General features: G+C 37.4%; 1 protein-coding gene across 1 annotated transcript in view; it reads right to left on the reverse strand.

Annotated features, from left to right (window-relative positions):
• rph3ab (rabphilin 3A homolog (mouse), b) overlaps positions 1 to 16,172 on the reverse strand; it is a 61,570-nt gene that overhangs the window by 14,372 nt on the left and 31,026 nt on the right. The window contains exons 2-8 of the mRNA XM_036598578.1: positions 14,053 to 14,223; positions 11,345 to 11,471; positions 7,848 to 7,931; positions 7,436 to 7,604; positions 6,199 to 6,243; positions 2,730 to 2,891; positions 2,467 to 2,652 (exon numbers count right to left, since the gene is read on the reverse strand). Of these exons, the coding sequence (XP_036454471.1) occupies positions 2,467 to 2,652; positions 2,730 to 2,891; positions 6,199 to 6,243; positions 7,436 to 7,604; positions 7,848 to 7,931; positions 11,345 to 11,471; positions 14,053 to 14,201 (922 nt within the window). The 5' untranslated portion in view covers positions 14,202 to 14,223. The remainder of the gene's footprint in view (positions 1 to 2,466; positions 2,653 to 2,729; positions 2,892 to 6,198; positions 6,244 to 7,435; positions 7,605 to 7,847; positions 7,932 to 11,344; positions 11,472 to 14,052; positions 14,224 to 16,172) is intronic.

Raw genomic sequence — 16,172 nt, forward strand, 5'->3', positions numbered from 1 at the left:
CTGGGCTTTCAAATTTCAGGATGGTGAATAAATATGTAAATTCCCATAACAAATTATTATTAGGGCAAACAGAGGTATTAACATTATTAAAGCTCATTGACAGATTAGGAAAATCATATCCTAGAAAATACCATCAGTCAAATCCAGGATGACCATCATGCCCTGGTTCTTCTCTGGAGTGCTATCTGGAGTTTTTCCTGTACAAATATGCATTTTCCAAGCATAGCTTGATAGTACATCACAGGCACCCCATATTTGCTGGTGTGTGTGTGTGTGTGTGTGTGTGTGTGTGTGTATATGTGTGTGTATGTTTGTATGTCTGTGAGAAACACAGAGAGAGAGAGAGAGAGAGAGAGAAAGCAGATTTTGTAAATGTGCGTGTGTGTGTGTGTGTGTGTGTTTGTGTGTGAGTATGTGTAAGAGAGTCAGCTGTCACTTTAACACCAGACAAAAACTAAAATCTATTGCCTCTGAGACCCCAAATACAAAGTTGTGTATAAATTTCTCTAGGGGGTGTTTGGAACACAATATCAGTATAAAAATATTGTTTATTTACAGTTTCCATAAAATTAGGAAAAGTCATGAAGTATCAAGTTGATTACAAAGATTAAGGATACTTTGTAAGCTGCTGAAGAGGCTCTGTGGTCTCAGGGACCCCAAAAAGAACATAAAGGTTAAAGGAATGATTTCATTTATTTCAAAAACGTATACTGCTCTCAAGAAAATATCTCTGCAAACATAGGTAAGAGACATGCTGGATTAAAGTACAAGCTTGGCTGAAATAAGGCAATATATGTATGATGAAAGAAATGTTATTTAGCTTGTCTGCCTTTCTATAAGAAAGAAGTATAGACTCTATAATAGTAATTATTCAAAGATTTGCATTTATAGACAAAGAACATATATTACCCATATAACATCCATCCATGTTTTGTAAGGTACTGGTAAATAACTGCAATGAAGAGGCACTCACAGGCACTGGAGAATTTGATTGTGTAATGACTGATTCATAAACTGAAAATTAAAGTTATTAATTTGAAGTTATTATTAAAAGTTATGTACATATGTACTTAATAAACAATGATTGCTTAATACAATGTCATTAATTATTTTTGTTTATCCTTGGAAATCTCTGGTATGTTAAGAGTATTTTTAGAGTACAGGGACTGAAGTACATCCTATATACCAGCTGCAAAATCATTTGATGCAGGTGTTAATGAACTACCCAAATCACTGATTGAAATTGGGAAGTAGGGCGTTGAATAAAATAATATTTTAAGATAAGACAATTTGGAACAATGAAATCTGTTACTTAGAATGTCACTGTGGTGATTCCTTGGGGAGAAGTTCCAGCTGCTATTTCTGATCAGACAGAAACTCCAGGGAAATCTATTTCTACTCTATCTACTCTAAGGCCTCACATTTTATGTAATGAGACTTGTCCTCAATGCTTAGCTTTCCTCATTGTAAACAAGTGGCTTCTGTGCCAGCATACATGATCCATACCTTACCAAAACATCTGTGAATATACTAAGAGCATAATTTATGTTCTGTTGGATATCTCTTGGTTTTTGCTACCAGAATATTGATTTCTGTGCTTTGGCAGCAAAGAGGGATGATCCATCTCTAGGAGCATTGTGGCACAAGTGTCTCTAGACAGAGCACACACTCGCAAACACATGTCTCAAAAAGATGTATAATGTACAGGAATCACGCTAAACAAAGATGGCAGCAAAAATATTAACTGAATGTGCCACACATCAGGTTAAGTTACGTTTAGACTATCTTTCATAAAAACAGAAGACAAGAACAATGGACATAATGAAAAAATAAATACACTGCATGCTCGCACTGCCCGAGTGCAAATATTAAGGACAGCTTTTTAATAAATTAAATTGCCATCTTAGATAATAGTACTGGATCCAATTTTACATGTTTTTCATAGGTATGGTACAAAACATTTTGTGAAAATGATGTCAATTCTCAAGGGCTTTTCTACTGATTTCTTATACTTCAGTTTCAATCGATTTCCGTTTTCAGTCGATCAGATCCATTTACTATTTCACTACACTGTTGCCTTGAATGTACATAATTTCAATTTCAATCATTATGTAGCCTAAACAAGGAATCACACATTTGTGACCTTAATATGATATTCTAGTGAACTGTAATGTGAATTAGAACTAGAAACCAGGCAAGAATTGCAAGCTTCATAATCTGCTTTCAGTAATATTTATTTTCCCAAATAATGCTGCAGAGCACTGTAAAGTATAATAAATAAAACCATTCTAGTGTAATTTTTGCCCCATCTTTATAAAGTTCACCGGCAAACATTCCAGCTTCACATACATTTTTGACTGCATTTTACATGGACCAGCTAAGAACGCTATTGTCTTTGTGGTTATATCAGCTGTATACTGAGTGTAGAGTAAATAAATCAAAGACACAAAGCACAACTGATCTTACTGGTTTCATCAGAGTCATAGCTGTTGGCCTCATCCTCATACTCCTCTGGTGGAGGAGCCTGATGACGGGCTGGTGGGGTATTGTAGGAGGCTGACTGTTTCCTTTCCTCCCTCTCTGCAGGAGGTACTCTGTCCAGGAACCCAGTGGTCAGGTAGGCTCCTCTCTCTGGTTCCTGGAGAGCAGTAGCTGCAAACAAAAATGTATTACCAAACTAGAAATAGTCAGACAAGAACTCTCAGTGGGATGTCCAGGTCTGAACTCACTCTGGTGGTTTTTCAGCGCTGCAGCTGATGGGGGTGGTCTGGAGCTATGTACTGCAATTGCCTTTTTCATCACAACAGGACCATCTGCCTCTGAGTAACAGGCACCGGCAATGCTGGTCGGCTTTGGAGCCACAGCTGGTTTTGGAGCGACAGGTGGACGTCCTGTGAGCACAGACAGTCTAGTCACTTTCGAATTTGAAACCTTTAGAAATTAGGTTATGCTGTACATGAGCAGTATACATCTAAATTTGATGTAAATAAACGCAAGTTTTCATGGAGAAAATCAGAATCATTGTCATTCTCACGGAGCAAGCATCAAGAAAACATTCTGACATTCCCATAAAAAAAGGCTCCATGCTCTACACCTGCAATTCTAAACCCTGGTCCTAAAGTACCCCTTACCTGCATATCTTAATCTTCTCCCTGCTCCTATCTAGGGCTGCAACAAATGACTAATTTGATAGTCGAATAATCTAGCGATTATTGAAATAATCGATTATTTGGATTATGAATCACTAAATTGCCAAATAACTCTTATGTAACTGTCAGCTTTAAAAGTTAGCTTGAGGTTGTTTTATGTATTTGCTAACTAACAATGAAGGCAATAAAGATGAATAACTTTTAATACAAAAGATAACTCCAATATCTTTTTCCTGTCAAAATTTAAAACCAAGGGTGTGCAAAGTAGCAGCAATAAAATCTAACAAAACTAAATCAGTTTTCCTGATCTAATAAAAAAATCAGTCTGAATTTAAATGTAAACTGTGCAGTCTGTGTTGTCTTGTTGTGAGAGGCTTGCTCTCTCCTGAGGGCAGATACTCCCCACTGCAGAGAAGATGCATTCTGATAGAGTGGATGGGAAAGTGGCAAATGTTTGTGGCAAACTTGTTCTCTATGAACAGTTACATTTGAACGATTTTGTGTCAACATTCATTTCAGCAGTAATCCTTCATCCAGCTGCCTTGTATGTTTGCGGTGAACTACCTCCTGAAACTGTTTGCAAGTGGTGCCAAACGTTTGCGGAATACAGGAAACTGTTTGCAACTTTTTGAAAACGTTCTCCTATGTTCGCTGAATTTAAACGCATCTGTGGCCTTAGTGTTAAGACAGCGATGCAGTGTTTAAAAGTGTAAACATTATTTGAAAAATGAACAGGTTCGTTGTGAATCAGTTAGTTGCTTCTCTGTTTCAACTCCATTAATGATTCCAAAGACCATGCATTTCGAAATAGATGTTACAGTTCAAAACATGAAGTAGGACAGATTTTAACATTAACATTAGCTAGTTAGCACAATCTTACCGAGTTGAATCTTCATCCAGTGAGCTGAAGTGTTTCCTCTTCAGATGCTCCAACATGGAAAATGTGCTCCCATGCCAGCTAAGGTTGGCTTTACAAATAGCACAACTGACAACCTTTTTTTTCTAAGTTTTGATGATTTTTTTCTTGAAGCTGCCTTTACACTTTTGTCAACTCTCCAGTAAGCAGTAATGTCAAAACATTCCTACTGAGCGCAAGAAAGATACGTTATGACATCACCAACTAATCGACTATTAAATTAGTTGCCAAATAATTTGGTCGTGTGGTCGCTACCTGATCCAACTAACCAGCTCATTAACAAGCCCTTTATGACTTGAAGTGGGTGTGTTGCAACAGGGAAAACACTAAAATGTGAAGGGCAGGGAGTATTTTAGGACCAGGGCTGGAAACCTGTGCTCTACAGCAAAGATTCTTAATCCTGTTTCTGGGAACGTGCTGCTCTCCATGCTTTGACGTAATCTCTGCCCCAAAACACCTGATCCAGCTCATAAGCTAATTATCAAACCATCAGACACATGGATCTACACTGTAAAATCTAACTGCACATCTTAATGAAAGAATTAAGTTAACACAAGTGAAATACAACAGAAAGTTGGAGTAACTTAATCAGAAAAATTGAAATTAACTCAAAAATGAATTGGGAATATAGTAACTGAGTCATTTTGAGTAAGATCATTTTTTAGCATATTTTAAGTTAAGGTAACTTTATCCAGAATATATTACATTAAATATTTTTATTTGAGTAAGTAAATACATGGTTAATTTGTAAAAGAACATTTTGCAACATGCATCTGTTGTATCAAAATATTCCACATATTATCTTATATGAGGTTTATGAATTTTAACCAATTTTCTCCCAGTTTAGTCATTGCCAGTTCCCCCTCACATGATAACTACCAATGCAGGATAGAGATGGCTCACAATTCCTTCCCCTGATTTACTTGAAGCCAGCCACAGAGAATTTCTTGAGCTGCTGCTCATGCAACGTCACAGGGGCTGAAGGCGGTTCAAGGAGAGCAGTAATTGTCCAATTCTGGTATGTTACCTAACAGAGGGCAATTATTTAAGATCAAACTGAATGACGATTTTCCAATGACAGAGCAGTTGTACCATTCAGAACCAACATCTGTAATCAAATAACTATAATACATACAATGTAAATACATACAATATAAAACAATAACTAAGTAATAATACCTGGACCTCATTCTCCAATATCTTCCTAAGTTTGTTCTTAAATGTGTTTTTAAGAAAGGTCTTAAGAAAAGGTCTACGTCAGATTCATGACGTGTTCTTAAGCGCAGAAATATTCTCACCTTTGTGCACCTTTGTGTGTGTGTGTGTGTGTGTGTGTGTGTAGATTCTGTTCTTACCTAAGAACAAATTCCAAATAAGAAAACATTGGTGAATGTCAGAATCTTCGTAACAGCTGTGTGAGTGGGTTTTAAGAAGAAATTATCAAGAACAGTTGGTGAATGAGGCCCAATGTGTTCAGAACATACTCCACATGAGACTGACATTTTTTTCAATGCTTTGTCTAATGCTAATTATTCCCACTATTCTTGTGTACTCCAAACACTATGCTAAAGCACCCTGAAAGAGAATGGTCTTCCAGTTTCCAAGAATCAAGACTCAAGGTCCTCTTCATGTACCACAGTGCTATATGAATAGACTTTTCTCCAGAGCGTTGGACAAGCACAAGTACAAGCTTGTTTCCCTTTCAATTGTAAGGAACTAAATTAAAACTAGGAAATATCACGGGGCTGGGCCATCTACATCTGAACAGGCCACCATATCTGAGACTGAGAAAATTCAGAAAAACAGGCATGAGCCAAGACATTGAGAAAACAGCAGTGAGCAGCAGTGCTGGGCTTCATGTGTGGGAGAACTAAAAATGAGTAACTACCTCCCTGTGTTCAGGAGTCTTTTCAAACAAGCCTTTGAAGCTCAACAGTTTACACTGTTATCTGGAGACCAAACACAGTGAATATTTGTCTAAACTGTCAAACAGAGCAAAAACTCTGTTTGCAGATTTCCTCTCTTCAGCCTATTAAAAATCCTTTGGGTCACAGAAGACTTTGTGGTCATTTGTGTGGGCTGTAAGTTGCAAAAAAAGGTTGATATCCCTTCATATGAGGTTATTGCTCTTACCTGCTGGCTGCATTTCTGGACAAGCTGCCTGACTCTCCACCAGATCTGGGTGGTAATGAGAACATAATACAGTTAAAATGCACAACATGCTCACACACAAGTAAAGCATCACTGTATCTTTTATCTAGTCAAATACACTATATGAACAAATGTATTGGGATGCACCTCTTAATCACTGAATTCAGGCGTTTCATTCAGTCCCACAGGTGTAGAAAATCGAGCACCTAGCCATGTAGTCTGCCTTTACAAACATTTGTGAAAGAATGAGTCGTTCTAAAGAGCTCACTGAATTTGAGTGTGGTACTGTAATAGGCTGCCACCGTTGCAACAAGTCAGTTAATGAAATTTCTTCCCTCCTAGATATTCCACTATCAGCTGTGAGTGGAATTACTGAAAAGTGAAAGTGTTTAGGTACCACAGCAATTCAGCCACAAAGTGGCAGACCATGTAAAGTTACAGAGCAGGGTCACCATAGAGCATAGACCCCTGACCTCAACCCCAGTAAAAACCTTTGGGATGAACTAGAAAGGAAATTGCGAGCCAGGCCCTTTCATTCAACATCAGTGTCTGACCTCACAAATGCTCTCCTGGATGAATGGACAAAAATTCCCACAGATACACTCCAATATCTTGTAGAAACCCCCACCAGAGGGGAGCAGAAGCTGTTATAGCTGCAAAGGGGGACAAACTCCCTATTAATGCCAATGGATTTAGAATGGGATTTCATAAAAGCTCCTGTAGGTGTCCCAATACTTTTGTCCATCTGGTGTATGTTTATCAAATCAAACTTTATCAAACTTCATGAAAATGACTTAATTCAGTCTATCTAGTTTGGAGCTTACATTCAGTGGGAGCCTAATTAACCTAAACATAATTGCTGGCAGTTAAACACCATGAGTATCTTTAGTTTGCTCTTACATACTTTTATGATATTTGGCACAAGTGACCATTTATCATGAAATTACCCTATCTAAATTACTTTAAGTATTTAATCTAGTTCAAAAGTTGTTATATGTGTTTGTACGATATTTTTTTTGTCCTTTTCTTTTTATTGTACTAATTTTAGAAACTGAAAAAAAACTCTTACATATGTTCAAATCTACTAGACATAAGTAAATGCTCATTACTGATTACGAATTCCAAAATTACTATTATTAGGAAGTCTACGTGTAGCATTATAGCTTCACAAATATTGACAAAGTTTTCAAAGGATACGGTTAATAGTTATCTTAGTTACTATTAGCCTGTGGTTTTGGCTGGGCAGCAGCTACAGATGCATCAAGTGTAGCCTGGTTCTCAGCGGCCTTCTGGAAATTAGGCTCTTTGGATTTGGAAATGGGCATAGGTGAAGGTAGAAACTGCTTAGGTAGGCCCTTAAAGAACCAAGCCCCAGATCGCTTCCATACCTTTGGAAGAAACAAGAAATAGACAAAATAAGGTAATGCCTCACATTAACTCTGAAAAGCAACAATTATTTGCTTTGTTTGTTTTTTATATAACAGCTATATCAGCACATCAGAGAGGGTGTAGCCTCTTATGTAAACAACGTTCTCTAAAGAGCATTTATGTTTGTCCTAATCCTCATTCATTCCTGTGGCAAAACCTATATCCTAACAATGCAACTTGGTCATCAAGTCTCTGTCTCTCACCTCTCGCTGTTCATTACAGATCTTGCAGAGCCATACAGACCGTGGACGGCTGTTATTTTGCACGCCACACTTGGTGCACATGTTCTAGAAAAAGACACATTTCACTGAAAAACATAATTTGAAAGACTCATCATTGCAATGGCAGTGTCACAACTTCATCCATGCCTCTTGTCTTACTCAGGCGCCTCCAGCCTATTGACCACCGGCTCTGCCTAGTTGCCTCCCATTCATTACCATTTCCTCCTGTTTTGCACTATTGACTCAGGCACTACCATTGATATACATCCTCTGGTCTGTTTGTTGCTTTTAAAATATCTCAGTGTTTCAGTGTCTCTGTCCCGCTCTGTCTTTCTGTAGGCGGAGTGAGCTGTCAATCTTCATCCAGCTAGTGTCAGCCACCCAAATAAGCACAGTCTTGTGGTAAAAAGAGGCAAAGCTTCCCATTTAAAAGCAGCGTGGACAGTGCGGCTGTCCTCACTCATTTGCCTCTAGCTCTCGTGTTTGATTGATGATTCGCTTATACTGAATTGTTGATCTGTTTAGGTTGTTTATTCCATTGTCAGTCTGTAGCTAGTTCGCTAGTGTTGTTAGTTCTGTCCAGTGTTTTGGCTTCTTATTGTGATAGGGCTGTTAGCTCTGTCTAGTGCTCTCACTTCTCCCTTTTATCTCGTTTTTCTCATGGTAGTCCCCTCGGTTTAAGAACAGGTTAGATTGTGCGTGCACTTACATTACACCACGTAGATAAAATCTGCTGTCTAGGCACACTAGGTTAGAGGGTGGGTGCTGTCCCCTGTAATTTTGGGAAGGTTAGCTTAGCGCAGGGGTCAGCAAAAAGGGGCTCCGGAGCCGCAGGTGGCTCCTTCACTGCCCTATAGGCCCTTTTCACATTTCTGCATTTTTTCTGCAGTAAGTAGTCGTTGCAGGGTAACGCTGCTTTCTTCCGTTTCATGTGAAAAGGGCCTATTGCGGCTCCAGAGCAGAATTAGACTTTTAGATAAAAATTACTGTGCAGTAAAATAAAGCTCTGCTGATTTATTCTAACAAACAGTTCTAACATAATTTTAACAATAAATAGTCTTAAATGCTGGAGTTACATGTATAACTGCTTATTCACCCTTTAATCCTGAAAGTCAGCAAACAGACTGCTGGTCACACAGCAACGCAGATAACAATCTCTCCTAGCTAGTTGCTAACGAAATGGCAAAGAGAAAGGTTTAAGACAAACATTGATCATTTGGAGACTAAATGACTTGTTTGCATTTGTAAGCATTTCAGTTGGATTCCTGATATGTTTAATCTGCAACGAGAAACTATCAAACACTAAAAAGTCACGAAGCTGAAGTCAGCTTCTCATTCAAAATTTCCTGTTCCACCTTAAATGGTGCAACAGTTAGCTACATAGTTAGCTACCTTCTGGCACCACAGGCACCATTTAAGGGGGGACGGTAAAAATTCGAACAAGAGGATGGCGAATGAGAAGCTGACTTCAGTTTCGTAAAAGGTAGAACGTTAAGAGACATTTTACAAAAAACTGTTCTACTTTTGTGGAAAAGTTTCCTGTCAGAGTTGCGAGAAAAGCAGCTACAGCTGAGCTAAAGCTTAAAGTAGAGCAAAATAAGTCTGCATTTTTTATCTACATTATATTCTTAGCCTATACTAGTACATTAGCACATGTGGCTCCCAAAGTGGTTAGATTTTTGTCAAAACTTGACAAAATGGTTCTTCTCAACATTTGGGTTGTCGACCCCTGGCCTCATGTAGCTTGTTAGTTTTGCTTTCTGTTTTGGTAGTTTGGCTAGACTTCAAAAACAGTACAGCTCAGGGTAGTTTTTGTTTTTTTCTGTTCATTTCTTTGTTATCATCCACATTCTCTTTCTGAGGTAAGATTAGCTCAGCCCCAATACTGGTGTGTTGTCTGTTTGTGCTTGTAAGTCCTACACCATTGTCTGTTGTCTGAATCCTTTTTTTTCAGACCATTTATTTATTCACATGTAAGCCTGTCCTAGGTAGTTTTCCCGTGTTTTCAAATCTTTGGCTATTTTTATGCTTGTGGGTTAGCACATTTCTGGTCTAGACTGTTTTCTGAAGGTGCCTAATAAAGTCTTATCAGCACACGCACTAGTCTCCTCCACTACTGTGATAAAGATAGCTATTAACACATTTACCACATTTCCAGTGGTCAGGAAAGGCTTATATGCACTGTAGGACTATAGAACTACATGCACATTTTTGAGCAGGTAGCGCTGATGCTAGAAATGTTTTGGTACTGTATTGTACCAAAAAAATGAAAATATTGTTGCAGTGATAATAAAAATCCATAATAATAAATATAAAAAGTGCAAATAACACTTTTTTGTGTAGGTCAAGTTCATAAGGCTACATGACAGTTAAATAAGGCTTTCATGACAAATGACATGCATAAAGGCTTTTTCCAACATGCAGTAGTTTTTAAAACTGCTTTTGTCAACTTCAATGTCAGGTTGACAAAACACTATTGCCAAGTACGTCTTGTTAGCATGTTATAACAACTGATCTGGAAGTTCAGTGCATTTTTGATCAGACACATAATAATAATTATGTTACACAACTTAACAGGTGAGAGAGGTTGCAAAATCAAAACAATCATATTGTGAAGGTTTTAATGCTGATGATCTGTTAAGACACATTTATGTATTTTTTCTCTGACCCTTAAGTGTCATACTTATAAATATGATATATGTATCATGTTTATAAAAATTTTATTAAGCCCAATGGCAAGGCCTAGCAATGTACTGACATAGTTCTATATTTTTCGCTGGTACTTAAGTAAAGTGAATGACTTGGATTAGAAATTTTGTCAGGATTAAAATGTCCAGTATAGTATTTAGAAACAGATGATGAACTATCAAATTGAAACAATGCCATTAAAAATTAACAATCTCTGACATTTCAATCAAGAAGGTGTTATGAGAAGTGTTATGTTAACAACCACTTCATATTGACAAATGCAACCTTTATGACAACTGCTGCTTATTGGAATGAGTCTTGATAAATGCTCATGTAGGTTTACATCAGTGGTCATGAAAAGCTTATGTAACTGTCATGTACTCTTATGAACTTTACCTACAGTAAAATGTTACCAAAGTCCATTAACCTCCTTCATCCTTCTGTTGGGCCAGCTAAGAATGATGCAGCTGCAGCCATATAAGTCACAGGTTTACTGCATATTGCAATTTAAAGTTCAGCATGCCATGCTTACATTTCTATTCCTCTATAGGTAGAAATCTATTATTTCTGACTATAAAGGAATGTAAATATAAACAGGGCATGCTAAACAATATCTTGCTTAGCTGTTTTCTTCTCATTTGATTTTACAAAACTTTGTATTTGAATGGTGACGACTGGTTGATTACTACATTTTATATTACATAAAAACAACAAAAATTACACAAGACTTTTTTTTAGATGAAACCAATGCAAAAACGAATGCAAGATCACAATAAGAAACCAATGTTTACCTTTTTACAGTCTTCACAGACTACAGACTTCCCAAGAGAACCTAGCTGCTCCCCACACAACAAGCAGCGAGACACCCCATCTCCACACACAGTCTTCTTCATATTATCCAGACGATTCATCAGACGCCTACCATACACAGAAGGTATGAAAGCATATTTAAATAATTTGTTCATTCAAGTTTGAGCATGAATGTTTCCTTGAACATCTCTGTCCAATAGAAACCTACTATTAGTAACACAAGAAAGATCTTAACTAGTTTTTCCAGTGTTCTATTTATGGCCAATATCTTACTGGGTAGAAATGGGTCAGAGCATAATGGAAACCCTGTTCCAGGAGTAAAGATTGTGAAGGAATAACCTTATGACTCGAGTTCTGAAACTCTTTAACTCTTTCCGTAGGAAAACCTTATATAGTGGCCATGAAATAATGTGTCTGGTGAACACACCTCAAGCCTTCAGCCTGTAGCCTATTGAGCCAATGGAAAGCCAAGTCTGCCCACCCAGTCTCCATGGTAATGCATGTGGAGTGTTTTTATTGTGAAAATAACCAAGAAACTCACAATCAGAAAGAAAAGACATGGTCTACTTTATAATTTCCTTAAAACCTGGTGACATTCATTTGGATATCAGGTCTACTCTATGTAAATGAATACTTTTTTTGTAGAATTATGTGTTTTTTGTTAAAAATCTCTGTCAGTGAGCTTAGTTTAAAATCCATTCTAAATTGGCATGTTAGCAAATATAATTCAAATAGAAGATATTGACTGATACTGCTACTCAGCCTGCTGATGTCAGCCATTCATTACGAGCTAGCCAGGTATCTAAATATTAGCAGTCACAATTAGTCACAATATTAACACAATATAAACAGTCTATTACATCAATACAGTAAAACTATCTGGACACTGGAGATTTTTGACAGATCACATCATGGAAAACGTATTTTGCAATAGTAGTTGTCTGACAAGCATTTGACATTTTGCTGGCTCTTTGTAGTCTTTACTTTGTTAAAAAAAACCTGTCTCGCTTCCTGTCTGTTATGTCCCTTGTTAACGGTCATTTCAATGAAAGTGCCAGTACATTTTAGAAGACAATTTTTTCATGTTGTGTTGTTAGTTTTTTAAAAAAAAATGTTTGTACCTCTTCATTTATAAATCAACTCAGCAATGTTTTTGAGCATGAAAAGAGACAGATTGTATTAATTTTTCCTGGCTATTCTTTGCCTGCTTTCCATGGAAATTTTCCTGCTCTCTACAGAAATGGTCTAAGGTTTAACCCTTTAAATGGCCAGAGCCCTCTGGCAGGCCCTGAGTTTTATTACACACATCTATAACCTAGGAATAACAATAACTAGTTTGCTTTGAAGTCCCTGTATTTATTGAATAATAAGCCTTAGTGTGTAATAAGCCTGGGATTTCAAGGGGTAAATTTGCAACTAAACTGTTTTGTGTTGGTGAATCCTGTATTTTTTTTTCAAAGCACTAATGATGAGGGAAGTAATGCCTAAGCTGGATAGAGACCTTGAATTATTTGCAACAATCACTCAGATATACTGTTGGCAACAAATTGAATGTTTTTATTCTTTCAGCTTTTTTGTGAAAATATTTTTATCAAACATTTTCAGTACAAAAATAACAACAGACAACAGACAAACAGTAATAAAAAAAGAGACACAATTAAATAAAAATAAATTCAGCTAGACTAGGGCCTGTCCCAAACTTTAAACAAAGTCAGCTGCCACAGACTAAGTGACCACATTATCAGCCTTTGCTCAATTCAGTCTGGCAGTTACCCACTCCAGTACCATCCATAAAACAGAGCAAGAATGTAGACCTTGAGTGCACACTCGGTTCTGTACGAAATTTCAAAATTGCCTTCTTCACTGCTGTCAGGGAAGACATTACTATTTTCTTTTGTCTGGGTTTTAAGTTAACCCTTGTGTGGTGTTTGTGTTTTTGTCACTCAGTGGGTCTGGTGGACCCACTGCATTATTGGTTATTTAAATAATAACCATAACAATTTACTTAAAAATACCAGATGTTTTAAATATCACAAGTGGACAGCGTAGGGTTCTCCTTCTGCAGCTGTAACCAGTCAGCAGCCTGTCCATGTTGTCCACCCTCACACACACATATACAGACACATACACACACAGACACACACACACACACACACACACACATACTAACAGCAGGCCATGTAAGAGAACAAAGTGAAGGGACACAGCACCTCCACACTTCTATTCCCCACAGGTTCACCCCAGCACCACATGTGTAATATAAATGTGTAGGGGGTGTACAGTGTGAAGTCATTGAAAATGTGTAATTTTTATGTTCTTCATAGAAAATGATCAAAGGCCAAGGAATCAGGAGTTGAAATAATAATAAATCGTTTCATTTTTTATTTTGGTACACATTGAAAATGGGTCCCACAGACCCGAACACCATACGAGGGTTAAGTATTGAAATATCTCAGAGGAGGAAGAAGGATATTAGGGCAGGTCTACTTCTAAAAGAGAAGAGAGCAGAGAAGCTATCATTTTCCATCTGTTCTTTCAGCTTTTACAAAAAAGGTCAGAGACCCCTGATGTGAAGTAGTGATGTTAAGCTTCAAAAATCAGCCAAGATTTCAGTTCTTACAATAACATTTTAATGATGGACGTGCACTAAATCTGATTCATTCTGTCACGTTACACTCTCATCTCTTACCCAATTCTTTCCTGCTCCATGGCTTCCATCTTCTCAGCTCGAGCAATTACAGAGTTAATAATCTCTTTCTCCTCATCAGTCAGCTCTGGACCAGGGCCAGGCCCAGACTGTGAATGGATACCCCTTGTGCCTGTCATTGCATCTGTCATGATGTTCAATCCAGTGGAATCTCTAAAGCATTTTAAAACAACATAAGGAAAAATTTTAATTGTCAATTACACAAGCTGTATGATATCATGGTATCTACAATGTCAAAGAAGCTGAAAATGTAACGTGGAATTTTCAGGGCTCTGGTCTTAAAAAGGTTTGAACAGAGGTTTTATAAACTCTGTGAATTTGATCAAACTGTGCTGCAAAACAAGAAGCACTCTTTGGTAATACAAAAATATACATATGCCCACAACAAACACTGAATAAACACTTTACATTTTCAAATCACATTTTTTGATTACCCACAAAAAATGTTGCTTACTGTACCATGTCCGATATACAGTAAGGAATGCAGCAACACAATGTTACAATATGTAAGTGTACCTAAGCATTATCTTCTTGTTTACATAGGATTTGCCACAATATCTAATTTACAGGACAACTACTCTGTTCCTGGCTGAACAGCTGTGAGGAACGATTGACTCATCCCTCTTATGGCTACTGTGTGATACTGTATCTTCATATGCTCCATGCAGAGCCTCAAGAGTTCATTTTGGTTACAATTCATTTAACTTCCACAGAGAAACTACTGTAAAAGACAGATTTTTTTGCTCTTTATAATATTAAGACATTTAACCAAATGTTATTGACTAATTATTTGCAAAAATATTTAGGTCAAAATTTAGGTCAACCTTATTTATTAGTCTTGGCTATGCTTACATTTTCAGCGCAAGTCACCGTAAAGTGTTTCTCTTTTTGTTCACATGAAATTAATACATCATGAATAAATGGTTACAAACAGGGTCTTTCAAAAAGAAAGATATCGATGCTGGGTCACCTACAAACAGCCACCATATCTTAGACTGAGAAAAACAAAAGTAAACCGAAATGAACATACAGCAGAGAGTCTCAAACCTTATCTGGAATTTTATGAGAGCTTTCACACACAGCTTAATGTTTGCAACTCAGTTTCAGCCTTGTTTGAGTTAATTTTGGAGATGCTAACACCATCCGTGAGAAAGCAGATCACAAAAAAAATCCTGTTACCAGCAAAAGTTTGCAAATATCAAACAGAGTGCAAATAAAACAATGTTGCATTTTCACCATTCTACACAGCCCCAATAAAGCTTGGTGATTTACTTGGTGAATAACATAGGTGTTACATCTTCCATCAAAAATTCAACAAATAATGACTTCATTGAAATAATGACTCAGATAGACGTAAAAGTACCTTTCCAAAAACCAGCTTAAGCAGAAGTACAAAGTGCCAGGTAAAAAAAAAACTTAAGTACTGAGTAGAACTGCAGTCAAACTTGAAATCTATTCAGCACTATACTTCCAAAACCAAAAATAAACCAAAATGAAGATGCAGCAGAGAGTCGAAAATCTTATCTGGAATTTTATGAAAACTTTCACACACAGCTTAATGTTTGCAATTCAGTTTGAGCCCTGTTTGAGTTAATTTTGGAGATGGTAACACCATTTGTGAGAAAGCAGATCACAAAAGAAATCCTGTTACCAGCAAAAGTTCGCAAATATTAAACAGAGTACAAATAAAACTAGAAAAGTGCATTTCCTGAAGGAAACACGGAATGGTTGCGCAGTGGTACTATGGAAGTCTATAGGAGGAACGAGGGATGAAAAAACTGCACATAGAGGAGTGCGGGTCAGTAGAGCTTGGAGACCTGATCTGAGTGAGTACATGTACTTTGGTGGCTGTTGAGAAAAAGACAGATTAGGGCTTTTGTTGCAAAAGAAAACGAATGGGACTCTATGGGAGGAATGAGGGATGAAAAAAACGACAAATAGAGGAGCGCGGGTCAGTGTGTCTGTGATATAGAGCTTGGGGACCTGCCCTGAGTGAGTATGTGCATTTTGGTTGCTGTTGGGCAAAGGAAAAAACAGGGCTACAGGTCAAAAAATAAATAGGACTCTATGGGAGGAATGAGGGATGAAAAAACGACACATAG

The sequence above is a fragment of the Colossoma macropomum genome, unplaced genomic scaffold (assembly GCF_904425465.1).
Source record: "Colossoma macropomum unplaced genomic scaffold, Colossoma_macropomum, whole genome shotgun sequence".
Classification (NCBI taxonomy): Eukaryota; Metazoa; Chordata; class Actinopteri; order Characiformes; family Serrasalmidae; genus Colossoma; species Colossoma macropomum.